Source organism: Pipra filicauda, unplaced genomic scaffold, assembly GCF_003945595.2.
Source record: "Pipra filicauda isolate LSUMZ 115617 unplaced genomic scaffold, ASM394559v2 scaffold2_size9829703_pilon, whole genome shotgun sequence".
NCBI classification, from domain to species: domain Eukaryota; kingdom Metazoa; phylum Chordata; class Aves; order Passeriformes; family Pipridae; genus Pipra; species Pipra filicauda.
In genome coordinates, this window is record NW_024104421.1 from 7,007,120 (window position 1) to 7,034,497 (window position 27,378).

Sequence of the window (27,378 nt, forward strand, 5' to 3'; positions counted from 1 at the left end):
GTAATTACAAAACGTTGGCTGCCTGTGGATGCCTTGGTCATGCTTGTGTCTCCATCTTTCAACCTCGAGCTGATTGTGCCTGTTCCTCCTAAAAATGTTTCACATCCTTCTGTACCACGTTTGTGTATAGATATACATATCACATATATATGATAGATCTCTCCAAGCTGACCCTGCTGAGAAAGATCACCGCCTCCCTAAGATCCTGCTCTATGGTGAACTTGCCACCGGCTGCCGCAAGAGAGGAGCCCCGAAGAGAAGATACAAGGACTCCCTGAAACAACATCTCAGCCTTGGCCATATTGATCATCATAACTGGTCTACTCTGGCCTCCAATCGGGAGACCTGGAGACACACCATCTATAACGCTGCTGATGCTTTTGAGAAAGCACAGAGGATCACTCTTGAGGAGAAAAGACAATGCAGAAAGAATCGTGCCTTACAGAATATATCATCTAAGGAGTCTTTCTGCTGTGCCTTTTGCAACTGGACATGTCTATCTCATATGGGCCTTTTTAGCCACCAATGTGCTTGCAACAAACATGGGTAGAGCCCTTCCCAAATCTTCGTTTGCGAAACCTATCCATGATGATGATGATGATATATGATATACATATCAATATATACTGGATCAGTATCCCTGACTCCTTCAGATTTGGGGCTTGCAGGGTGTGTGTGAGCCTGCCCCCTTCCTGGCCCTGAGGCTGCTCTGCCCAACTCCTTTGGCTTCCCCGGTAGGATGGTCCCGGTAGGATGGTCCCGACAGGGTCCCCCCAGAGCCTTCCTGCTCTGAGGACACAGCCTGGGGGGACAGAAGGCGGGCAGTGGGAGGAGGTGCAACACGGAGAGGCGAGCTGCCCCCAGTCCTCCCGTGCTCCTCCGGGAGCTGCCACCTGGGAGCAGAGCTGGGATTTCCGCCGGGATCTCCCCGGGAAGCTCCGCCCTGGAGCGCCGCACCTCAGGCCCCGCCCCCTGGTCCAAGCCCCGCCTATCGCCTCCGCTCCATCAGTTACGCCCCGCCCGCCCCGCCCATCGGGGGCGTGGCCAACCGCGGCCCCCGCCCCCCGCCGGTGCGGCGCGGGGGGTGCGGCTCGGTTTGGCGCGGCCCGGCTCGGCTCAGCTGGGTTCGGCTCAGCTCGGCTCCACTCGCTTCATCTCGGCTCACCTGGGTTCTGCTCGGCTCATCTCGGCTTGGCCCGGCCCGGCTCGGCTCCACTCGGTTCATCTTGGCTCGGCTCCACTCGGTTCATCTCGGCTCGGCTCGGCTCGGCTCAGCTCCTCTCGGCTCGCCCCGGCCCGGCCCGGCCATGGTGGAGCGCTCGGACGAGGCGCCGCTGCTGTTCTGGGCCGAGGGCCCCGCGGTGTCGGCGCCGCCGCCCGCGGCCGAGCCGGGCAGCAGCGGCAGCAGCAGCAGCGGCGGGCGGCGGCTCGTCGGCGGCTGGAGCGCGGCTCCGTGGGACGGCGAGGGACCGGCGGGGGCGGCGGGGCCGCCGCGGGCGGAGGCGGAGGAGGACCAGATCGTGGCCGTCTTCGTGGTCACCTTCGACCCCCGCACGGGTGAGCGGCGCCGCGGCGCGGGCGGGCCGGGCCTGGGGCTCCCGCTGCCGCCGGAGTAAGATGGATGCGGCCGGGGCCGGGCATCCCTTGGGGACCGCTCCCCCCGCATCCCGCCTCCCAAGGACCGCGCTCCCCCAGCGCCGCTGGAGCCAGCGGAGAGCGGGCGGCGGGAGCCGGGCTACCCCTTGCCCCCACGGGGGACCGCGGGTCCGCGGGGGCCGGGGGCGTTTGCGGAGACGGAGCGCAAGAGGGATTGCGTTCGGTCTCCATCCCGCCGAGAAGAAGTTCTGGCGGGAGGAAGGCGCCGCGCCTGGCACCGCTCCGAGGAGAGGGACAGGTGTCTCTACCCCACAGCGAGTCGCGGCACAGGGATTTTGGGGACGGCGCTGGGGCACCCGCTGTGCCTCGCACAGGTTCAGGCCGAGCCTCTGGTCAGCGCTGCCCGGAGGGCACCAACCTGTTAGAGCATCTTGAGAGCATCCTTCTGTCTCCGTGGCGTGGCGCAGACCTGCCCGCAGCTATCGGTGATGGATGGTGGTTGTGGCAGGCGTGAATCCGGCAGGCTCACAGGGCATGATCTCCGGCGGCAGCAACAGCAGCAGCTCGGCTGTGTATTTCTTAGTGACTGGTGTGTTTAGAAGCTGGCCTCTGGTAGGATCTCTGGGACTTAGTGCTTTGAAGGAGTGCTGCAGTTCAGGAGGGCACAGGAAAACAGCAAGGGAATGTATTTTCCACTTTTTGCTGCCATAGCCGTCTCCCTCAGTGCTATTGGACCTCAGTGTTCTATCATTTCTTTTACTGACAGAGGTTATTTATTTAAAACCTGTAAATCAGCATTTCAGAAAACATCTTAACTTTGTTTTCCTAGTCCTGTGCTCCAGTGGTATCCACAAACAGGATGTTACAACACAGATAGGAAGTTAGCACCTGCCTGGCACCTGTGAACAGAGGTGTGCACGGGTCTGATGTCCTGAGACAGATTGTTGGGTCTCTTGGCTGCCAGGTGCCAGCCTGGGGTAGAAAGGCAAGAGTGGTGCATAGCTGAAAGACTTGGTACAGTCAGAAAGTTTAGGAATCAGCTTGGGAGATTCAGGAGCCCATTTGCATCCAGGTGTGGGAGCAAGCTCCTCCTTCCTCTGTAGACAGGCACTTCCTTAGCAAATCCATAGCAAAAGTACTAGAGACAGGAAAGAGCTCTGGGAAGCATAGTGGGGTTTGTTCTTCAGTGGAAAGGGAAAGTAACAGACATCATGCTCACAAGGGGGTCCTGATAGTAAAGGCTGGATGCTGATCTTGAACAGAAAATTCTAAGGAAGTAGTGAAGGAAGCCCCAGGTGTGATGTGCTGTCAGAAATGCACTCTGGCAGACAGCATGGCTGCTGTGTCCTCAAACACCCAAGGGCTTTCAAGAAGTTACCCCTTCCATACTGCACCAGAGAGAGATGTCTTCAGTCTAGAGGTCAGAGGCTCTTGACTTTTCAAAATCCAAAATGAAATTAGATGTCATTTTTCCAACAGGAGACGGGAAGGGGAGGTGTTTCTCCTAAGTATCCAAAACATGAAAGAGTCTGGATGATTGCAGCAACAGCAGGTTGTCTTTCAATCTGAGAGCATATGCCTTCTATGAAATGGTGAGATTTTCTTGGTTGGCAGAAAGCTGAGCTTTCTCAGGAGTTTGTCTGAGCCAGCTGTTGCTTTGAATGAAGTCCAGGGAAAGTTGGGAAACAGCTCTTCTCACATGTGATGTGCAATTAATGCTGGGTGTCATCAGCCTTGGAGTAGTCTGTCAAGTCCAGGAAGATTCATCCTCCAGCTGCTACTCAGAATGGATGATGAATGTAAGGAGCATGACAGGACTGTGAGGTACACATGTCAGCTTCACAGGTGGAGAGCAAAGTGCCCTATGAAAGATGCGGACCTGGAAAAAAGATCTTGAGTGGTCTGAACTTGCTAGAGTCAGAAAGAGGATATGGCAATTCCTGGGTCAACCACATCAGATGGTGTGAAGGACTTCTGTAATGTTCATAAGGGTATCTGGTCCTTGTGTGTGTGACTTAAAGAAAATCATCCAGTTAGTGTCTGAGCTGGAAACCTGCTTGATCCTGCCCAGGACGAGCACAGCAGACCTCCTTTGGCAGCTTGCTGAGGCATATGAAAGGCAAAATTTCTGGTTGTGGCTGGGCTGGTAGTTATGCCAGGTAGTGCCTGCTCAACTAGGCAAGCAATTGGGCAGGAGATGTTTTACTGTAGAAGGATGAAGTGGTGACTATGCCAATAAAGAATGTAATGGCTTTTCTCCTGAATTTAGAGGGGCTTGAAGCAGACGAGCTCAGTGTATAGCAGTTGCATGCAGTGAGTTCACAAGGTGGGTTGTGGGGTTGCCAGGTCACTGTTACAGTTCCGGCGTCCCTGTGACTGTGTCAGTGCTCGTGTGAGTGACTGAACATAAGAGCCAGAGGCAGCTTCTAAATCAGTGGTGCTGTCCTCAGCTCCAGCATGATGAACATTGTGTATGGCTAGGTCACACTTTATGCTTCTCCTGTCCTGGCACAACATGGTAGCACTGCACAGCTGGGTACCCTAAAGCTCTAATGCTGAGGAGGGCCAGGTGATGATCCCCAAATGCTAGTGCAACTATCTTTTTTGTAAGGATGTGCAAATCCAGTGGAAAGAAAATACAAGAGAAAGAGGAAGAACATCCAAAACTTTGCACACCAGAAACTGAGTGTTGGTTCTGACCTGACCTGAAGCTGGGAGATTGCTCCCAAGAGATCAGATCCGCAGATTTGACTCTCAGCAAAATGACTCACCTGCTCTCTGACACTGGGTCACTCTCACTTGGAAAGTTTCCTGTGTGCACGAGACCTGCTTTCTCCACGGGGAAGGGCAATGCTTCCTGTTTTTCTACAACACTGCTCCCTCCTCCGGTTTCTCAGGCAGGCCGGCAGTCGCTATCGCATTTGAAGTCTCTCCTTTGTTTGCTCTGCTGTTTCACCAGACCAACTTTCTTATTTTTTTATCTCCACGTTTGTTCTCCGACTGCCACGTCGCCCGTATGTTCCCAGGGCAAGGTGGCGTGAGGAACAGCCAGGAGTGCAGGTGCAGGTTGCTCCTGACAGATCCCAGAAAAAAAAAAATAGCTGCATGATATGTGAGTTGGTTTTGTGGTCACATGTAGGACAAAGATCTGTTTCAAGTCGTCCTTTCCTTATAACTGCTACAGAACAGACATTGTTTGAGCCATGTCCACTTGGACACCTCTGCAGTGGATATGACACCTGACAGTGTTTGTGACTAAACTGAGCAAAGCCAATTTCTTTTGCTGCTGATGGCACTCTTGTATATCGATCTGTTAATCTACAGGTAATCTACCACTAAGTGATCCTCTCTAGTGCAAGGCTTAAAAGCAGATCTTGGCCTGAACCACAATTTTGTGGCTAAGAGGCAACAGTCAGTCTCGAAGGTTGAGTTCCTCACTCTTTCAAGGAAGTGTCTTGTGCCTTTAAAAAGAAAGCCAAACCCACCCCCACACAAAACCCCAAACAACAAAAGCCACCATCTATATATAATATGCAAAACCTACAGGGGACCGCGCAGGCTGACATGATGTCATTGGCTTTCCCTGCCAGCCTTTCACACGCCTCAGAGGCGAAGGCGCTTCACAGCAGAGCTCTGTGGTTTCGCGTGTGATCGCACAGAGCGGGGCTCGGGGTCACGAGGCTCCTGCTGCTCCCCGGCCAGCCCGGCTCTGCGGGAGAGGTCTCCTTGTGCACTGGAAGTGGTTGGTTGGATGCAAACTTCTCCTGTTGCCATGCCTAACGCTGCTGGGTTTTTTTGAAGTCCTTGCCAGGCAGGGCTGGGGGAGGTCTGCTGAATACAGCATCTATGTGTGAAGAAAAATAGCCTATTTAAATGTCAGTAGCTAAGCCCAATTCCTGTGTGAGAATGCAGGCATGTACTTGTGCAGTATGAGTAATGAGACAAAAGACAGGCTTCAGAAATGAGGCCTCATATTCAGATATCTCCAAGAGTCTCAGCTGAGTGTAAGGCCCTTCCAAATATGTGCTGTTGGTGCAAGCACAGCTGGGATGCTCACCCCAAAGGGCAGGGGAAGGACTGTACCTGTAGGAAGCACCTTTGTGCTGCATCTGCCACTGCATTATACTGAAGAATGTTTGTTTGCCTTGTTTTTAAAACCAAGCCACATTATTTCAAATGCTGTGGGCAGACTGACAGAGAACAGAAACTCAGTGGGTAACCCCGGAGCACAGCTCAGTGCAGTGGGAGTGCCCAGGTAAGCAGGTGAGGCTCTGAAATGCTGGCACAGGAAAGCATGAGAATTCACTCCTTTTTTTGTCTGTGGTAAACTTGCTGCTGGACTTCATTTGCTTTAGGGACATTCTGTGACTTCTCTGATATCATCTATTCCAGGATCAGGCTCCTCAGGTGGCCTTTTCCCCGGAACAACTGCATGCTTTCTGGCTGGCTTGGCAGGTGACAGATATTTGCTAATCTTGATCTAGCTTGTAGTTTATGTGCTGTTTTGTTTGGTTATTCTAGCATACACAAACACATTGCAGTACCTGGATCACCTCAGCCTCCATATAAAGCTTCAACTAACATCTCCTATCCTAAAGAAAATAGGAGAGATTTCAGGGAAGTAGTGATGACTGGGATGATGGCTTAGGGGTTCCTGTTTGACCAGCCCTGCCAAGCACAGCCAAAGGACAGTACTGGTGGTGGTGTGAGCTACCACAGAAACTCATCCTAAAGAGCAGCAGTCTATAGTTTGGGTTCTTTCTGTATGGGATACTCATGTAGACCAAAGCTTATCCACTGTCAGGTAAAATTGTAGCTGCTCTGTGATTAAGCTTATCAAGTACAGCTCCCCGGTCTAGCACCAGCTTCAGAAATGGTCCCAAAAATCCTGCAATATCTGAGTTACAACAGTAACAAGTTTGCACGAGAGGTGTGGAGTACTGTACGTCAGCTACTGTCTGTGACAATTTAGGAGTTCAGGAGCTGTGTTAGGGCACACTGCTGGCATCCCAGTGTTATAAAAGCAACAACCTGCTGTTGATGCTCTTTGCACTTTAGAAATGAGTACTGTATTCAAGCTTACCCAAATAACTTTGCTTCTCTTCAGGTAACATGGTGGAGTGGTGTTTACCCCAAGATATAGATTTGGAAGGCGTGGAATTCAAATCCATGGCAAGCGGGTCCCACAAAATCCAGTCAGATTTCATGTGAGTATGTTTGAGCTATGTTATGTTACTACTTTTCTTAGCTGCACATCTACACCACCATCCCTTAATTCAGAAAATGCAAGAAAAAATACCATCCAGGAAGTTAAGTTCCTGCATAAATGTGCTGCTAAACTGGTTCTAGCTGAGCCAAAGGTACTTTTCAGACACTTTCAGCACCGTATTAAGTACCAGCTAGATGCAGGGATCTGCTGTGTGACAGCTCTGGCTGTGGAGGCCAACTGGTGAATGGGACAGGCCAGCTTCTCAGTGGGGTGCAAATTTTAATGTGTATGGGGCAAATTACACTGCACTGCCACTATTGGGACTGTCAGCAGACGCCTAGGGAGAAGGGGAAAGAACGGCAGAACTGGAATGGGAAGGATTTTGCAGAAACAGGTCTTAGAAAAAGGTTCTTAATTCTGCCAGTGCTTCTGGATCCTTTAAATGTTCCGATAAACAGTTCTTGCTTACTGTTTTCTTTGCTAGCTCCTTCCTTCAGCAGAAAGGCATAGGAACTTTGTGCATTTTGCTAACCCAGTGTTGCAATGCAGCAATGTTTTGCAACGAACTGCAGTGTCGCAATTCCTTTTGGGCAGGAAGAACAGTTACTTTCTCAAAGGCGCATGAACTGAACCCTTGCAGTCAACTGGAGTGTGCTTCAATGTGCTAGCACCCAAAATATGAGTAGGTAGCTAGACTGTACTCAGAACTGCACGACTGCAGGCTTCTTCCTTGGAGGAAGGGCACTGCATTGACTGAGTTGTGCATCCTCTTTTAGTCTTCATTCCAAGTTATTTCCTTACTTGCATTCCTTACTGGCCTGTGATGTGTGGTAGGGGCTTTAGTGCACTCTTGCCTTAAATATCCTGTCTTGTTCCTGAGAAGACTGGGGCACCTGTCCTCAGCCCTTCAGATAGCAGGGTGGGATTTCAGGAGAATCCTTAAAGAAGAAACTGTGTTCCCAAATCAGTATTTTTAGCAGTCAGTTACCTTTCTTTCTCCTTTTTTTCCTCTTTTTAACATTAATCCTTCTGTCAAACATCTGTCTCCAGTTATTTCCGGAAAGGGCTCTGTTTTGGCCTGGCCTGCTTTGCCAACATGCCTGTGGAGAGTGAGTTAGAGCGTGGTGCCCGCATGAAGTCCGTGGGGATTCTCTCCCCTTCCTACACCCTGCTGTATAGGTACATGCACTTCCTGGAGAACCAGGTCAGGTAAGTTCCCTTGGGAATGGGACTGGCCTGGGAGAGGTAACGTAGCCTCCGTGGAGAGCGGTTTTAGGCGTTGAGTGAGATTCGGCTACAACGCTGTGCTGTGATTTCCCTGAATGACCATTTCTCCAGAAAGTCCTACAGGTTCACAAGGTGAAGGAGATAAGGGAGCAATTAGCAGCAGTCTGTTCTTTGCTAACAGGCTAGTCAAATGCTACCCAAGCCCTACTTATTTTATGTGGACATAATTGTCCCAAGGAGAGATGAGAGGACAAGAAGTTCCCCTTTTCTCCTTCCAAAAACCATTTTACTAAGGGCTTACAAAAGGCTTCTAAACTTATGATGGTAATCCTGGCTAGTTGTGTACTTCAGCTGTGTTGAGTGGATCTAGCAGGGAAAATGGTGATGGTAGAAAAGAAAGCTGTTCCTACCTGAGTGTATTTAAAACAGGATCAGTACTGTGCATACACGAGCTTGCTGCTGGCATCAGTCCTGCCCGTGTTCTCTGGCTGCACTGAAAGCTGCTGGTTAATCGTGACGCTTTGTCTGCCCTCCTGGATGAGTCTGTGCAACTGAGGCACCCAGAACCCCTTCTGGCTGGGAGATCAGATGTTGGCTGAGGGCAAGGCACTAAATAAATAGTCTGGAGACACTACAGATCTCCCCTTTTTTCCTCTCTTTTCCAGACACCAGCTGGAGATGCCAGGGCACTACTCCCATCTAGAGGCGTTCTATGATGACAAGAAAGGAGTTCTCCCTGACAGCAAGGGCACCCCCGGCTCTCAGCAACCTGTCCACTGGCTGCCTTCCATCCACAGATACATGTACCCAGAGATGAAGGTGAGGCAGGTGCTCTGAGGCCTGCAGGAGTGGTCAGAGTGCTGCTGCTCCTTGCTGGTGTCTCATATGTCTTTATGTAAGCAGTCACTCCTGCGCTTTTTAGGCTGCCTTAGATAAGATTTTGTTACTTGGACTGTTACAAGCTGTGTGCTGGTCTTGCTCCCACATTTAGACTTAGCATCTGTGCATGTGTCCCTGTTTCACCTCTGAGCTGTTTTCTTCCCTTTCCCTCCACCTGCAGATCACACACCCTGCTGGCTGTATGTCTCAGTTCATCAAATTCTTCGGTGAGCAGATCCTTGTCCTCTGGAAGTTTGCCCTGCTGCGCAAGCGCATATTGATATTTTCACCACCCCCAGTTGGAGTTGTCTGCTATAGAGGTATGTTTCCAGGGACACTGCAGAGCTCTGATCTAGTAGGCTGAAGCCTTGCAGAAATGCCCGTGGGTACCGAGGGGGTAGACATCATGCAGGTCTTCAAAATGCATTGTGACCATTCCTCACAAAGATACCGTTCACTCTGCATTTAAGCCTTTCCTACAAAATGCTTTTCTTCAGGCCTCTTGAGTAAGAACGTATTTGGCACTGTCAAACACAGTTCCTATTAGCACAGGACAATAAGAGCACTGACTGAATTTGTGGAATCCAGAACATGAGATTCCTATGGGAGAACCAATTATTTCCTATCCAAAACAGGATGTTGTCACTTGAGAAGTTCTGGTGTTCAGGGGCATTTCAGAGCTCTAACCATTGTTTTCATAGAAGTGTGCAGGAGGGCTGGGTAAGTGGGGTTCAGATTGCCCTTGAGGGAAAACCAGAAGCATCTCAGGATGTACTTCTCTTGTTCGCAGTGTATTGCTGCTGTTGCCTTGCAAATGTTTCTCTGCCTGGTCTTGGAGGAACTGTCCCAGAGTCCAAACCATTCTTCTATGTGAATGTGGCAGACATAGAAATGCTGGAGACAGAAGTATCATACGTGGCCTGTAAGTATGATGGATTAGGTGTGATGTTTTTAACTTCAGGCTGAGACACCAGACTGTGGAATAAAACTGATGAGAAATAGGTTGTGCATGGAATGACTAACTATGAAAGCAGGCAAGAACAGTTGGTCTGCTGGGAAAGCAATGTGCTGCTCTGAAAATCTCCTCTGATTTTGGCAGGTACAACAGAAAAGATCTTTGAGCAGAAACGGGATCTCTATGATGTCTATGTGGACAACCAGAACGTGAAGACGCATCATGAGCATCTGCAGCCACTCCTGAAAATTAACAATGCTGACAAGGAGAAGTACCGGCGGCTCAACGACCAGAGGTAATAACTGAAGTCTGGGTCCTGATCCTGAAAGGAGAGCTGTGTGATGTGGGATAAAGAGGACACTGCTCCTTTGTACTCTCTTCCCTGTCATAGTATTTTCCAAGTATTCCACTGCTTCAGCTCATCTCTTGGAGATTCTGGTCTTCACATAATGCTTTGAGGTTCACTTGTGCAATGAATGTGTCTCCCTTCTCTCAGGCAGATGTTAATGTATTCTCAAGAAGTGGGTGAGGATTGCAGCTCCTGTGAAGAGGACCTTTTCATCTTGTGAGTGGCTACCTCTTGATACTTGGTCTCTGTTAGGTTTAGGGAGCCTCTTGCAGTGATTTCATGTTGCACTGGTTTGCCATATTATGAAACATCATGTGTAACATAATTCCATAGTCAGCTTTCTTTCTCTGAGAACCAGACCGGTTGTTCCTCTTCAGATCATCTTCCTTTCCTTTTGAGAAGCCAAATGCAGCTGTATTAGTATTTACTAGGGTCTCTTAAGTGCTGAGGGAGAAGTGAATTTTAAAAACACAATCAGAAATATAAGAATCCCCTCCCATTTTTGAAAACAAGCACTATAGTACTTTTCTTGCCAGAACATTTGGTTCAGGAAAGGACAGTGTTCATGGGAAGGAGGCACTGTACCATGCTGGGGGCGGTATGGTGTGGAGATAAGACCTGCATGTGAAGGATTGGCCCACTGATGTGGCTGGTATTGTACCTGGCAAACAGAGGAACCAGAACTGGGTGTAGAGCAGGAGGTACGGAATTAGATGAAGACCACACATCTACCACCTGTGAAGCCCTTCACTGCCTGTCGCTATTCACAGTCTGCACCAGGTGAGAAGTAATGGGATGAAACTGTGTGAAGGGCTGTTGGGGCAGGCCTCTGATCATTGAGCTGCAGGGACACAGTCACAGCGATTTCTGAATAGCCCTGCATGTTTCTAGGAAAGCAGGAGGTAAGAAGTAGCTCTCAGTGGTGTGTTTTTCACCAGGAGAATTCATTTACCCACTGGCTTACTAGATGGGTGACAACACTGTTTCCTCATTTACATTATGGGAGCTGTAAGTCTGATTCACCCAGTTGGTGACCACAAGGCACATGTTAGCTGATAACATGGCTTGATTCTGAGGAGGGAGATGCCTCCCATAAACCAGATGGAAACACCACTGTAAAGGAAAAGTTACTGCTTTATCTTTGTTTATTCTGGGTCATCCATAGGGGAATGGAAAACTACAGCATCACCCAAGAAGGTGGGATCTCTGATTAAAGGGGGTTAAATGCAGTTCTGGGGCTCTGCAGCCTGTTTGGTAAATATGCTGTATTTCTAGAGGTCCAATGCTATCACCTTCGCTGACTTTATCCTACAGGTTTTTCATGGAGCAGAACAACCGCATATTTCAGACGCTGATGGAGGTGTCAGCCAGCCAGGACAAGACACTGACAGCTGACCACGCACGAGGCATGGGCCTGGATCCCCAAGGGGATCGAAGTTTCCTTATGGACTTGCTGGAAGTGTATGGCATTGATGTTATGCTAGTCATTGACAACCCCTGCTGCACTTAAACCAAGGGCAAGAGAGATGAGGAGCAAAGATCACTTTTTTAAGACTACCAGACACTGCTTAGGAGGATCACTGGAACTCACCACAGTCACAGTTATTTAATAACTTTATATGGAGAGTATTTATAATTTTAGAACAAAATGTGATTTTATTTTCTCCCCCTCAACTTCCCAGTGAATACTTGCTCTAGGGCTTTTGTTTGTTTGTTTGTTTGTTTTGTCTCCCTTTCTCTTTCATTTGTGTTTTTTGGTTTTGTTTAGCTAGGACCAGTGGCACCTTTGCACCAATCCTCACTGTTGGCAGTGATAGCTAGGTTTTGCCCTAGCCTGGATACCTGAGGACTGAACACTTCAGGAAAGCACTTTGTCTGATGACAACCAATGTGAAATGCTATAGCTGAGCTTTCAGACTTGACTGGAAAACCCTCCTATCAACTCCCCCTTCCACCTGGGGACTGAAGAGGGCGCAGGCTGTTAATGGCCCAGTCTCATGGTCCCCTACCAAGTTTACTGGTGGGGACAGTTAAACCAATGATAAAAACCAGGACTCCTTTAATCATTCCTCACCCAACTTCTAGCAGCTGAACTGGAATAAAGCCACCCTTCCTCCTCAATGGCAGAAGCAAGTTTGGGATTGGGGGTGCTTCAGGATCTCATGACTTTGCTTACCGGAGCAGCACCGTTTCACTTCCAGCACCCGAGGTGGTAAAAACTGGCAAAGACTGCACCTGCCTATCTCAAGCTGGAGAAGAACACCATCTCTACTTAATCCACCCTACCACTTCCTTTGGGTTTTAGTTGCATCACTCCTGCTGCTTTGGTTTAAAATCTTCAAACCAGCAAGACAGTCTCCCATTTAACAGGGACCAACATCACCGAGCCACTTTGCAGTCACTATGTTCTCTGGCCTCAGCTCAGATGGTGCTGGCTGGATTGGGTAGAATAAGTATTCTTTAACTAATGTCACTAGCCCTTCCTTTGTAGCTGATGGTACTTGCCACTCCTTTGCTCTAACATTGTCTGCTGATCCTCCTTTTGTTGAGCCTTCAGCACTGCCTGCTGCTATCCTTGGCTTTTGGTGTGAGGCAGAGAGCAGTCTGTGACCTTTCAGCTGGAACAGCTTCGAGGTTTGCAGGAGGTTCCCTTGGATTCTGGTGTTCTTAACTGGCACAGCCACTAGAAGCAATGTCTAACAGCAAGTCTTTCTTTTTCCTGGGCAGAAGTGTAGAACCAGATGAACAGTGTTTTCTTATTTTTATGCTGTGGAAAGAATAAGATTCAGTTCATGAAGGACAAGTCATTACCTCCAGGAAGGCTGTCCTAGTAAAGAGTAATCCCATCGCCATGCAAAATCCAAGAATGGTACTGTGGGTTCCAGTGTGCCATACTGCTTTGTCCCAAATCCTTCAGCCAGTAGTAGCATCACCTTTAAGCTAACTGTTCTTCCTGAACTGTGGCTGATTAGTTGCTGCTTCCACCATTATGGAGTTCAGCACCATTGGAGGCTTTCTGCAGTTTGTAGAAATGCAAACTGTAGCTGATATATCTATTTGTCCTTGCAATTTATAGGATGAGGCAGAGCCTGAACCACCAAAGTCTTACCCACTTTAAAGCAAGTGAGCATCTTTTAAAACAGGTAGAGCAAATGTTCCCCAAGTAGACCTCTGTGGATTGTTTCCCTCTGGAAAGGAGGAGGCTGGTGTGTCCTGTTTTTCCTTGAAGGCTGTCTGCAGCAAGGGGGTAGTTTTGTTTGCTGTGGAGTTTTAGTGAGGTGTGGGATCAGGGGCCTCACAAGGCTTATTGCACAGTTCATTGGTATGAGCTTCAGCATATTATGTTCCTGTGATCTGCCTGTCTCTGGGCAGCCACTCCCCTGCCTGCTTTTTCAAGGCTTTGGATGTTTTTGTACAGAAGAAAACATGCTGCTGCTTGTCAATTGCTCACAACTGTAACATCATCATCCTTAGGAGGTTGCAGAGAAAAAATGGGGAGAGAGGTAAAAACAGCTGAGTATCACTTACTGGAAAGACCAGTCTCTTTTCCTTAAGAAATGGCTTTGTTTTTAAATTGACACCTCAAGTATAAAAGTGACCCACAATCTTCAAGCTTTTGTTCTCTAACTTCCACTTTAGGTTTAACCTGCTGCCTGCAGTGACGATCCCTGAGGAAATATAGCTGACAGTGCATTGCTGTCACTTCCTTCAGATATCAAAAAAAAAAGGAACTGAAACTAGTCTCTAGCAATTTTTTCTCTCGCTTTCTTGAAGGTTTGCTACATAGTTTAGCTGTGGTCAACTGTTAATGACTTTCTATTCTCTTTGTCAGTAGTTCTTTTGCTAAACTAAATAGACACAAACCTTAAACTTGTTGAAATTTTACAGCCACTGCAGTCAGAGGCTTTCTAACAACCCTGCATTAGGGCACCATGTTCACAAACTGTTAGAACATGAGGTGAAGTAGACAGCACTGCTAGACCCCACCGAGCAGAACCTCCAGAAATTACTATTTGACATTTATTAAACCTCTGTTTGCCAGAAATTGGGTCTTCAGTTGTTAGCAATATTATGGGTGCAGAAGAATCAAAGCAAGCAGATTACTGTAGAAGTAGCACACATGCTACATCCAGCTGGATGGCTATAGCCTATTCTGCTCTTCCTTGTAATATTGCTTCTCTACCAAGCCTCTCTTGCCAGGTGACTGCTACAGAAGTCAGGAAGTTGCCTGACAGAAAAAAGAACAAAAAGACTTTTCTCTCCTAATACATCCTTATTTGATTTGCTGCAAAAGTACTTTCCACCTGCACTCCTTTTCTAAAAGACACTGCTTTTACTGTTGTTGCACGTGGAAAATGCTTGATAAGTGGGTACATTATACAAACAAATGGTTATAGCTTAGGACATGAAGGCCTGTTCATGAGGCTGGTTTTGCATGGAACCAGTTTAAGTGAGTCTTATTGTTCTGGGGGATAGCATAATTCAAGGTAAAACAGTTAAGTGCAGACATTTAAAATACATTTAAAAAGCAACTCAATAGTTGCTTTGCTGAACACTAGCAGCTAGAAGGGAGAGAGTTATCTGGTGTATTTTGAATTAAAAGAGGGAGGAAAGTGTGGCAAAACTTGCTGATTAGTATAAAATCATCCATTCAAAGTACTTTGCCTTTACAGTGGTGCCTTTTGTTTCTTTGGTGTAAGACCTCTGGTTAGTTGCTGTGATCAGAGCCCAGGCTGAATGGTGGTTACAGTAACCAGGTGTATCCTGTGCCCTGGCAGACAGTCCTGTGTGTTCTTTTCCAAAACTGGAGTCTGGCATAGCCATTGCAGGTTCTCAGCTGGTACTTCCTTGAGTTTAACCAGGAGAAGAAGAGCTTCATAACTGTATCTTAACTCAAGTTGCACTAAGAATGTATCACTGAGCAATGAATTATTACTACTTGTCCTATCTAGATGGAAGTGTAAAGCTCGGGAGAGAAGTAAAAACTAGGTTTTCAATCTGAACAAGGGATACCATGCCAGACATTTAAATCAGCCAAAAGTCTTCTCACTGCAAGGTTAGGCCAAGCTGCATAGAGCCAATTAAGAACTATACTGGATACTAGAAGAAAGGCACTTTATGGAATCAGAATTCAGATTTTTCTTACAGACCTTCTTTTCCAGCATATATGAAGAAGTTACTGCAGTTTATCTTAGGAGCTAATGGTCATCTGTCTCAGGAGGTGAGCTCACCTGCCCAGCACCCTTAGGGGCAGAAGAAAGTTGCCCCTGTTTTCAAGAGGAAAATATCTTAGTGTACAGGTTATTCTGTAAAGCAGGGTTATGGTGATACTTCCTCCTTTTTAAGAACCGTCAAAGTTAATGGACAAAAAGCTGGGAGTAGCTGTGGCCCTCTTGGTGCCAGACTATGCAAGGGACAGGCAAGCTTCACTCTGGGAGGTAGAAAGGCAGGGGTTTCTGGAATAGCAGGGCAAGAGCACTCTGTCCTAACACAAAAGTCTAGGTACAAAGCATGCACACTAACCCAAACTCTTGTCCTAGCCCTTACTTCTAAGTTAGTTGCTGTCTTCTTTCCACCTCCCTGAAGCCAATGGTGTAGTGATTATGGGAGTAGACAACATAAATGCCCTTTGTGAGGGAGTCAAATGTACTGACTTAACAGGGTGATCTGTCTGTCTAAAACAGGTGGTACTAAATGCCTGTGAACTAGGATTTCAGGTCCTGGCTAATGCAACATGCCATTCAAATGGGAATGTTTAATTGTGGTAAAAATAAACAGGTGCCTTGGGCTGGTCCATTATTAGGTTGTTATCCTTCCTTTTTATTTATGTTACAGTATTTTAAACCCTTCTAGAATGGACTGTAGGTTTAAGCCAGGGTGTTTTCATTAGTGGGACCTAGGATTCAACTCCTCCATCCTGTCTTGGGAGTTTGTACAAAGAAAGTTTTTTTGTGTTGCTGTCAGACAGAAACATGAGAACTGAGTCCTTTCCTCAACACTGTAGATAGCGGGTTCAGCCCCGGCTTATTTTATGTAATGTTTGCCTCACACCTTCCCTCTGAACACTGCAGTTTAGAGGTTTAGAACCACCCCTTACTGGAAGAACTCTGAACTGCAGAAGGAGGAAAATTATTTGAAGGGTATTTATACAAGGTACTCAACTTATGCTGATATGAATATTTAAATATCAGCCTGTGTCTCAGATGATTCTTGGTACTTTAAACATCAGAACAACATTAACAACACCAATTCTGAAGGGAGCTCTTGGTTACCCTCAAGCAAGGAATCACATTGCAATGGGAGCTGTGTATCTGATGCTATGGAAGAGAACTAGCTGTTTTCCCTGTAAAATGGTACAGATGAACAAGGAGTTAGTTCTCATCATCTCCCTCCTTGCAGCAGGCTGGTTGTAGTTCTAACAGCTCTGATGTTGTTTGCATCTTGCAGATGTGTGGTTGCTCCCATAGGCCTGTGGCTCTGTAGAGAAACTGCTTACTAAAAACATGGGTATTTTTTAATACAATTAAAGCTTACCTTTTTGAAATGGCTGCTGCCTTGTCTTTCCTGCCACTTGAGGAAAAAACACATTTTATTACAGAAATATCAGCTTGAGGAAAAACTGTTGGTGGGAATTGTCCCTGATTCTGAATGAGCCAGTGGCTGCAGAGCAACGTCCCAGGTGTCTCTGTGGCAAGCAAAAAGAGCAGAGCACAGCCAACATGTTCCTTGGAGAGTGACTCAGGGGTCCATTGGGCACTCTTAATAGCTGCAAACCAAAAGAAAGACAGCACAAAACAGGACCTATCACCAGCATAACTATGAAAAAGAAGTAGCAGGCTTCTACTCCCTGAGATCTTAGTGAAGAATGGTTAGGGCTAGAAGGGACTTGAAAGATCATCTAGTTTAGGTAATTAGTTACTCCACAGAACAGTCCATGGAAGGAGAGCATTCAGTGTAGTTCCAGCATCATGCAGAAACTCAACCCTGCTTTCCCTTTCAAGGCATTTTTCCTTTATGAAGTCTCCAGCAGAGGATGCTAGTGAAGCAGCATGTAGCCAGGATGCAGTCCTTAAAAAAGCAGCTGGAAGTCAATTCACTAATGTTCGTATTTTGAATACAGCAAGGAGTCAACAGATGAACTTAGACTACATCACAGTGTAACACAGAGACTACAGACAAGCAACAATCACATCAGAAAAATAAAGATGATTTTTCTTCCAGTAAGCAAGGTAGAATCATGTGAGTTTATAAGCTACAATAAGAAGGGCAACACATAACCTTGCCTAAGTCAATAATATTTCCTTTCAGCAATTAAAGCAAAGCTGTAAACAAAAGCTCAGAAAAGCAACAAAACTAATTAAGGTACTGAGGCTCAAGGGGATATAGATTGCATAAGGAGTGGTGAGCACTGTTTACATTAGAGGAGAGCAACCAGACACGATGAATAATAAAAATTATTTGGATGCCCTTACTTGTGTTATATTACTACAGGAATAAAAGGAATACTTACAAAAAAAGACTCATTCAGCTTGTTAAAGAGTCTTTCCACATGTACCTCATACAGCTTTGGGTCAACGATGTTTTCCAATTTGCTTCTGTGTAATATGCCTAAACTTGATCAAAGGAATATATTTCTACTATATTATTACTGGAACTCTGTGCTGTTGAATCTGGCAAGATGAAAAAGGCTGACATAAATATCTCATCCAGATACATATCGGGAGTTTTGAAACTTGCTCCGAAGCTTGGTATCACCAATCTCCAATTTATTTTGTGACGGAGCAGATAACAAACCACCTGTTTTAATGTGGCAATCCCAACACTTCATAGAATTCCTTAGCATCACTCCCCCCAAAATAAATTTTTTTCCAGATTTATACATGGGTAAAGTAGACCTAAACTCTTAGAACACAAGAACAAGTGTGCTTTCGTTTTACTTTAATATACAATGGCATTACAGCAGTAGCATCTGGCACACAGCACTCAGCCTGCAGTGCTGTAAATGGAACACTGATGACTTCTCGGAGGGAGGGGGAAAAAAAAAGATGCCATCAAATTAACATGCATTTCTCAGAATTTTCATTTGCATTTTTAACCCCTTTGAGACCGGTCAAATCATCCACTTCCAATGGAAGTACCTTGTGCGTAAAAATAGCCAAAAGGCTTATTAGTCTGCTGGGGTTAATCAAGTTAGTGAGGTCTCATGCACTTTGAAGAGACCCTGGTAAGACTAGTAAACACTGGCCCCTTTGAAATGAATTCTCACTGTATTGCTGCATGGAGCATCTGCTCTCTCACTCTGGGATCACAGAAGAAGCGGAGTTTCCGGGGTAATAGCTTCACCTCCACAGGCATAGCTTCATACTCCTCATTATCAATGCCAAAGGATCCCTCAGTGCCCTGTGTGCACATAACAGTTAAACATCAAGCATGTTATTTCAGCAATGCTGTAACGCTGATACCCGATTTTACCAATGGATTACAACTGAATATTTAGCTGAGTCTCAACCAGGATGACCCCTATCCCTGTGCCTTCCAGCCCATCTGCTCTCCACAACACAGGGAGAGCTATCCTTCACTATATTAAGAGTCTGTTGCGTAAGACGTTGCCTCACTTAGTTACTAATTAGTGATAATTAAATGCTAGGAAGCTTTAATGACCCACATTGTTTATACTGAAGGATTCTTTGCTATTGGAACCTCAATTACACGCACTTAGATCTTAGTCTGCCAGTGGTGACACAACCTAATCTGCAGAAGTGCCTGTTAAGTAACTCCTATTAAATCCATATTACAAACCCCTTTTGGTATTGTTTCACTATATTGATCTGAAACATGAGATGCAAAGTAATTCACTGGTCAGGAATTACTCATCAGTAGAATTTTCTTAAGTGTTTTCTTTAACGCTGATAAAGTCACCAGTGATTAAAACCATTCATCAAAATGGCAGGCTGACTTTACCTAAAAACAAATTCAGTGACTGCTTTGTATGCACTGGACTCAGGGGAGGGCTGTGTTACGTGGATACTCAAACTAACTCCAGGTGAACTCATACACCAGAACAGCCTTTTCTAGACTAGAGAAACTAGTATAGGTTCTGGAAGTCACAGGTACAGCAAAGCAGTCCAGCTGGATCAACATATTCCACTTCTCTGCAAAGCTGGTGAGACTCCTCTGAGCTGCCTCCAGTTCCTTCATCGGTGCTGGGTCATGGAGTGGAGAAGCACTGCTTTGTGCCACGCACACACACTCTGAGCAGCAGCCGCAGGATGAACAGCTCATTTTATATCTCAATCCTTTTCTATGGCTCAGCCATACTTAGCCCAGCTCTCCAGAGTATTCTTTCAGAATCACAAAACTGCCATGATATGAATTTGATGCAAGTATTTACATTTGATGCTGGCTAATCATGACATCATAATTCAGGATTTTCACTCGGTAGCAACAGATTTTTTTCACCTTTTGGCACATTCTATTCGGCCTTAATATGGAATTATTTTGCCAAATGATAGATCACTTGAAGATAGAAATTATCTAGGAGATTGATTTCATGTCCTTGTAAAAACAAGAAACTATCCTCTCCAGGGCTGCAATAACAGTTTCTTCTGTCCCAGAGGCAGAAAAAGACAAATCTAAATTACACAGGCGGGCACAGTTTTGTCTTCTTTCTCAGGCTCATCAATTCAGAGTTCTGAGGCACTTCCTTATACTGATCTGAGCCCCCTTGCCTTGTCTCCCCCTCCTTGGTCTCCATAAAGTTTCTAATATTTATCTTCTTCTCTACAGCACAATCCCTTTTAGGGCAAAATGTACATGTCTTCAGTGCTAAGGAGAAGATCTGCATATCACAGAATCACAGAATGGGTCAGATTGGAAGAGACCACAGTGCATCATCTGGTCCAACCTCCTTGCTCAAGCAGGCTCATCCTAAAGCACAGGATTACATCCTGACAGTTCTTTAGTATCTTCTGGGAGGAAGACTCAACAACCTGTCTGGGCAACCTGTTCCAGTTGTGGTCACTCACACAGTAAAGAAGTTCTTCCTCATATTCAGGTGGAATTTCCTGTGTATATGCAATATCCTCAACAACCATCATCACTGTCTTCATAAAAGATCTGCCGCTATTTACTGGCAGAATGAAGCTCTCCCTCAGGTTTAAAGAGCAGCTGGGGAACTCCAGTATGTGTTTCCTGGCCAGGGACTCAGTTGCTGCATTGTGGAACTGCCTGTCTCACTGGCAGTGTAATCCATCTCCCAGGTTTGGAATAGGGATTTCTTAATGTGCAGCATCAATGGGTACAAGGAAATAAGTTGACAAAGTTTTCCAAGTCTTTGTCTCACCTCTGGAAGTTGCAAGATGCATCTGCTGGCTTGGATGCACTGACTCCCTTCAGGACACGTATGTGGGTCACGGATCTTTTGACTTCTGTTCAATCCAAAAGAGAGGTAAGGTAAGGACGTGTTTCTCTCAGAAAGAGAGAAAGGAAACAGCCTTCTTTAGGGATGACATTTCATTGTGGGGTGATAAAACACTAAGCATTTGATAAACTTAGAGGTTATGTATATATACAAATATTTGTGGGTTTAACTGTGAGAAAGTAAAATAAACCTTCCCTCTTCTGCTGCAGTCAATACATATCAGTATGCACTGACAGCCTGCACCCAGCTTCTGCTCTGAGCTCACTGAATATATTTGAACATAGTTTTGCATATTTGAAAAAGGAGCAGAGTTTTGTGCTGAACCGTTCAATTCCTGCAGTGAATACTGTCTCCTCACATCCCATGCACCCACATAACTTACCAGCAACCTAAACAACCCTAAGCCAAAAAAAGATAGAATTATAGTTATATTGAAACACTAAATTACCATCTAAAACCAAACAAAAACCCCACTCTTAACATCAGCACCAATCAGAATGACATTTCTTAACAGCTGCTTTTATATAATTCTTGTGAAGAAACCCCCAGAAACTCATCATTTTATCCATTCTAAATAGCATATCCAGTATTGTCATATCTCTCTCATGGTGCCTGTAAGATTCTTACTTATGTACTGTATTTAGAGAATGCTGCTTTCTTTCCTACTTCTGTGGATATCAAATGGGAGCATACAGAAGGCAGCTGCCTGCCTTAGAAAGCTGGTGGTGCAAGTGCCATGGGGTCTTTTCCAAGACTCAGGATGCTGTCCTGTCACTGCATCAGCTGTTACAGGGACAGGGCACTGTGATTCCCTCTCCCCACGTGTGCTGCTGCAGAGTGAGCACAAGCTCTTGGGTGTGCTGACCTGCCTCTGGCCTCCTGACTGACAACATGCATCACCTTTTGACTGACCACTGACAAAGGGTCACTGCACCCCAGGCAGTAACCTCTCAGTTTGGACCCCTCTTCAGACACACAAATAGCAAAGAGGACAGCAGAGAATAACAGTGTTAATACCTCACAGCTCTCAAGCATGGCAGAATTATCACAGATATTTCTCTGACAGGCAATGCCAGCTGTCCCCAGCTTTTGCATCTATTCGTAGATTGACATGAAAGAGTCTATTTAAATATTGCCCAAAGAAAAGAACTCACAAAAACATGTCAGAATCTCCCCATACACCAAGTCTTCAATGCCCAGAGGAATGCAACTGATTCTTAAAATCACAGAAAACCCCAGAGAAAGAGCATGACAAGCAAGGGTTGAAACAGGAAACGATAATCAAAGTCAAAGGAAGAAAACCAAAGATACCAAAGGAAAGGGCAGGGAAGGACGGAAGCAATATTAACTGTGGAAAATTTGGTTTTAATCAAATATGTATAGAATAAAAGATTGATGAGTGACTGTGAGGGAATTAAACATCCTCCAGCAATATAAATCATAAATCATTGATGGCATGCAATATTGTCAGTTTATACAGTGCTGTACAAACAAGCAGCAAGATCACCCACTTAAAGTTTAACCTGCCTGGAGTTTAACATATAAGGTCCTAGATATGGCACTCTGGTGAGCAAGCAGATTTTTTTGGTCAATGAAAGCAAATGAAGCTCTACAGAGATGCAATTATGGGGTCAAGACAAAAGAGCCAAGACACAGAAACAAAGATCGGTCAAAGGAGAACACTGGTAGAAGCAAACAGATACAACTCCACTTGCAGTGACCCAGTATAAAAGGATGGCCCAGTATAAAAGGATCAGAATTCATTTCCGTTAGACTCTGCTCCTTGCTCAAGATGACAGCAATGTAAAATAGGAACAAGACTGAAAAGTCTAACAGCAACAGTTTCCATTGATTGTTGCATCCCACTGAATCACAAAAATACAGGCAGAGAGAACCACAACACCTACTGCATGGAACACGCAACTGTAACCTAGTTTTCACGTCCAGAAGGGGCCAATGTTAAATGATTAACGATTCAGAGTAAGTCCTCTAACAAAAAAACCCCCAAACAGTCCAGTCTTCTGCACTGTAGCTGGTAACTGTATTCATGCTCTGGAGTGACAGCTCTCAAAACTTTCATGTACAGAATCTAAGCTGGCTAACAAAATGTGGATTACTGATGTTACACTTTCCATCCCTGCTTTCCTCCCCTCCAGCACTTCTTAGTAAGCACACCATCGTAACCACCTCTTCTTCCACCTTATCTTAAACATCAGCTCTACCCTTGCTGCAAATGCTCTTGTTCACACAAATCTGATCCACAGCCAGAGGGCACTTCTATACACCTGGGATGACCTACTCTTTTCTTTGAAATCTATCAGCAGTTGCCCTCCAGCACACTGATGCATCCCCACATACACACACTGCCTGAACCTCCATGGTAGTTTCCTGCTGGATGTGTAATTTCCTCTGTGTGATCCATCAGTTCTCATCAGCTCCTGTCAGTGCCCTCTTCAATATAAAAAAACCTTGATATCTGCACTAATAAGGTATTTTCCCTAAACACCTTTTCACCCCCCCAAAATTCTGGTGGAGTTTAAACTATGCATTAAAAAGAGAAGAAAAAAGAAGGAGCTTCTTCACACATTTCCAAAGACAAATCCTGTAGGTGCTGCACAATGGGGAGCCTCTGATTATGGGTTTGACTCAAAGCACGCTGCCAAAGGCCCTGTGGGATCTCTGAACACCCTGATTCTGCCTTACACAAACAGGGCACATTTTTTCTTATCTGACTCCTCTCTGTACAACTAACCAGTCCCTCCTGCTGTTCCCCCACCCCATACACCCCTCTTTCTTTGTCACCTGTAGACTTTTGGGCACTATTTAATCAAAAGAGCTTCTTTCTCTGAACTTTGCTTGAACAGCAGCTCAAAGCTTTGGGTACTGCCTCTAATTAGCTCTAGACAGCAGGGCAATGTTAATGCTCATGAGAGACTTTTTCTGCACGACACTCAAATTGCAGTCAGAAAATATGCCATAGTACTGCATGGAGCATGTCCAGTCGACATGGGAGACATTATTTACAGTGGGAATACACTTGGATAGGCCTCCCTTAAATCACACAAGTTCATCTATATTTTTTCCACTAGCAAAGTGTTTGAGAACCCAGTGTAGCATCTCCTTTGTCTCCCTCCTTTAGGAGACCAGATTCCTCTGGTTTCTAATAGGAGACTCTCCTCCTCCTCCTTTCCCTCTGTAGCCTTCAAAGATTTCAGTCCCGAGCAACCTATGGTCCACATGGCTCATGCAACTTAAAAGCAGTTGCAGGAGGGTAACCTGACCTACAGTGTATGCACAGGTAAGAAGATTCTATTCCCACTGAGGCTTGTGAGATGCCCAAAAAACGGGCCTGCAGCTGCCATTAGTATCATAAACAAGAGATACAAGCAGGAATTATTAAGGTGATGACAAACAGTGCTGAAATCCTCCCACAGATTTCACTAGAGGGAGCTCTAAGACTTAAAAAACAGCAAATAAAAAAACAAATAAAAAGTACTCTTGGATTTAGCAGGAAAATCTGTTGCTGGTAAAAACTGCACTGAAGACGCAATGTATTTGTGAGTGGGACTGTATGAAGAAACTGGAAAAGACAGCTGTGATTTGCATCTGGTGAGAGCAGGAGGAACAAGACAACATTCACTTTTTCTCTATATGCTTCTTCTTCATACCTGCAGCCTTCTTACTCCACATACAAGCAGCACCAAGACATTTGCCTTAAGTCCCTGTTTCAATGCACATTTTCCAACAGTTCGTCCAGCTCAGACCTAATTTCTCACAAGAGTTATTGAGTTAAGGAAGCTTTTCCCTTAGCCAGCAGGACCTGTCTAATTACAGTTCAAAAATTCCAGGTATCACTAGTACAAATGTTATCAGCTCTGTGACCCACTTCTCAATCCACTGAGCAGCCAGGGCTAAAAGATTCTGGGGATAAGTCTGCATGGCTGTCTATAAAACTTGGTTATGACAGTAATATACAACTAGTACTGACTTAGAGCAACATGGGAAAAGATGAAAGGTACAGTAAACTCAGAAGCTACGAAGAACTCCAGGTCCTGGATTCTGACACTCCAGGTTCTGGAGTTCTGCCTTGTTTACAGAAAATGAGTAAGAATTTTAAAGAACAAAATCATTAATCCTCATGAAGCACTACTGACTGGTGTCCTTTGCTGTCTTCTGCTTCTGAACTTTGCAGCACAAGATTAGAGAAAACCAGCTTTTCAGGATTTGTGTTACCACTCACACAGTGATTCTGTCACCTTTTTGCAGCCTTCCCACACTCACCCTCTGTGAACAAACTCTCCTTTGCTGACAGTATCTGCTTCAATGCAAATGTCCATGAAGTCCTCAGTGCGCTGTGCAAAAAAGGATTCAGAAATCAAGCAGTTAACATTTGAAAATGCCACACCCATGAGACTGCAATATGTTCACACAATGCCCAGTCCTTTGTCCCACAAAAGGACTCAGAAGATGCACTTCTGCATTTCATGCTTTTTTTCAAATCTCAACTTGAGATTTGAATTATAAATTATAGACAGTATTTTCCCATTGATGAATATTCAAAGAAATACCACAAGAAGCAAAATAACAAGTCACACATTTGGTTTCTCGTTACATTTAAAGACAATAGCAGACCCCTTAGGTTTACTAATTTATTTCTATTCAGTGGGTCTTTCATGAATTTCAGCAATAGTACAATGATACAACGTTTGGCCACCAAACACTACAGTAAGAGAATTTTAAACAATACAATTTGGAAATCAAAGTGTCCTTGGTATCAATCCTTTAAACTCCTTACTTAGCTTCTTTCATATTTACAGCCTGCTCTTAAACTGAGTATACAGTAAAGGTTTTTCCAGGAAAGCATCTTTGATTAAGATGCACTTTATTCTTTTTATTTCTTTTAACATTTCTGTCCTGGCAGAAGTCCTAGTGCAGATGCAATCAAAATGACAAAAGTAAAAATAAATGCATCTATTAGTATAACTCAGTTTATTTGCTGTTCTGCAGAGGTAGTCTTGGCACTGTCTGAGCTGCATCTGTATGGCTTTATCAGCTCTCTTCGAGAGGGCAGCCTAGGCATGAATCTGAGGTGAGACAGAGAGACAGGAGTGGCTGACAGTAGTCAGCAGATATGGCCTGGTATCGATTTGAGAGAGCTGCTCTTCAGCTTTGATGGCTGCAGGGACAACGGCTTCAAGACTGGGAGTTATAAGCAGATGCAAGGGGTCCACAGGTGTAATAAAAAAAAAGATGCAGCATCAAGATACTTCCAGATCTAGAAACAGAGAAGTACAACTTGCCTTACATAAACCTGTTCACTTTTCTAAACCATGCAAGAGACCTGAGAACCCTACATCACTTCTTTTTTTCAATACCAGTGAGTATTAAAATGCATCTTGAAGACATAAAGGAGACAAAACAAACAACCCCAAACCAATGAAACAACAGAAGAGACATAAGGGCTAGTTTGTGGCAAACAGATACTTTTTCAGTTCTTGGTAGGTCTGTATTTATTTTACATCACTGACTCCAATCCAGTTCAGCAACCAAAACTCTTGTGTTCAAGTACCATCTAGAAACCACTAAAACCCCAAATACCCAAATACTAGTCTCTGTCTTGCTTCTACCATTACTAAGACACTGACAGTGCAAATCATAAGCCACTGAGGAATGAGAAACTAAAGTTCATGTGTTACATTATAAGGAGAAAACAGGAGAACATTTTTAAGACTACGTTTGCCTGCTTTATTTTTTTTTCTGATCCTACAAAATAACGTATCAGCGTAACTCAGATTTTCATGTTCTTAAAGACAAATTCTGAGCAAGAAATATGTTGCAGGAAGTTCAACGCCTCCTGTTAATCTGGGTGTAGTGGCTACGGTTTCCTGCAGCCATGAGGAGGACATGAAGGGAAGCTCACCTGTGTTAGTGTTTTCCAGTAAAACTAAAGACTGACATCTACTCAAATAGCTTCCACAGCAGTAAAATTGCACCAAAACACAGGCATAAGCTAAAGACAGGTTTTAAAACAATTAATGGACAGCATGAACAAGCTGAGAAGGTTATGACAGGTACAGTTCCTTTGCTGCCTTGGTTCTACTCTTCCACAACAACTGCATTTCCTTTCCTTCAAATCAGTGTAGCCCCTGTCATTTCCCTAGTCCCAGTTCTTTTTAACTCTTTGCTCTGCAAATCAAAAGAAGAGAAAAAAAGGCAAAATTCCAGCCAGACATTCAGGTTCAACTTCCTCCTAGCACCAGTTGATCAGACAGAATCACTCTCACATGGTGAAGAAGGAACGGAATGCCTATTTTGATGCTTTGTTTTCTCATGGGCAATCCTAAAACTTGTTTGGCTAGTGAAAACCTTGTACAGATTCCTCCTGATCCCACGGCATCCCAGTTTTACATCCATCTCCAATGCTTTTACACTGGCTCTGAAACTTGCCCATTCTTGGATTCAGTCATGGGCCTCTCCTTGCACAAGGCAGTAAGTTTTATTTATGTATACACAAGAATGGGAGTTTAACAAGAAAGGAAAACTCTGTGGCCAGCCAGCATTTGGAATCCAGTTATATTATGGTCTTACTGTTAGATCAAGCTGCCTGTTCCGAGTTGCAATGGAAAGCTCAATGGTGGAGAGCTTCAGTTCTTCCCAGTCCTCGGGGGTTACCTCCCGGGCAAATTCTGCATATTAAGAGGAGAAGATATCAATCATTAAGTGGAATTCAACTGCACTGATCA

At 45.3% G+C, this 27,378-nt stretch overlaps 3 protein-coding genes across 4 annotated transcripts in view; 1 reads left to right on the top strand and 2 right to left on the bottom strand.

Annotated features, from left to right (window-relative positions):
- Positions 1–6,963, bottom strand: part of LOC113999976 (single-stranded DNA-binding protein, mitochondrial-like) — a 30,198-nt gene extending 23,235 nt beyond the window's left edge. For both annotated transcript variants that reach the window (XM_027743850.2, XM_027743851.2), the window contains exon 1: positions 1,166–6,963. In XM_027743850.2, coding sequence (XP_027599651.1) covers positions 1,166–1,225 — 60 coding nt within the window. In that variant the 5' untranslated portion in view covers positions 1,226–6,963. The remainder of the gene's footprint in view (positions 1–1,165) is intronic.
- On the top strand, positions 1,061–17,686 carry DENND11 (DENN domain containing 11). Its single transcript, XM_027743853.2, has 9 exons — positions 1,061–1,557; positions 6,704–6,803; positions 7,856–8,014; positions 8,698–8,851; positions 9,093–9,231; positions 9,702–9,833; positions 10,011–10,161; positions 10,363–10,431; positions 11,530–17,686. The coding sequence occupies exons 1-9, from the start codon at positions 1,308–1,310 to the stop codon at positions 11,723–11,725; spliced, it is 1,350 nt and encodes a 449-aa protein (XP_027599654.1). The 5' UTR covers positions 1,061–1,307; the 3' UTR covers positions 11,726–17,686.
- Positions 7,068–27,378, bottom strand: part of AGK (acylglycerol kinase) — a 47,796-nt gene continuing 27,485 nt past the window's right edge. The window contains exons 12-16 of the mRNA XM_027743854.2: positions 27,224–27,321; positions 24,917–24,987; positions 20,558–20,642; positions 16,750–18,615; positions 7,068–10,606 (exon numbers count right to left, since the gene is read on the bottom strand). Of these exons, the coding sequence (XP_027599655.1) occupies positions 18,478–18,615; positions 20,558–20,642; positions 24,917–24,987; positions 27,224–27,321 (392 nt within the window). The 3' untranslated portion in view covers positions 7,068–10,606; positions 16,750–18,477. The remainder of the gene's footprint in view (positions 10,607–16,749; positions 18,616–20,557; positions 20,643–24,916; positions 24,988–27,223; positions 27,322–27,378) is intronic.

Coding starts and splice junctions, on each gene's coding strand:
- DENND11 (XM_027743853.2), top strand. CDS start 1,308: ATGGTGGAGCGCTCGGACGAGGCGCCGCTGCTGTTCTGGGCCGAGGGC. Junction 6,804..7,855: donor AAAATCCAGTCAGATTTCAT/GTGAGTATGTTT, acceptor ATCTGTCTCCAG/TTATTTCCGGAAAGGGCTCT. Junction 9,232..9,701: donor TGGAGTTGTCTGCTATAGAG/GTATGTTTCCAG, acceptor TCTTGTTCGCAG/TGTATTGCTGCTGTTGCCTT.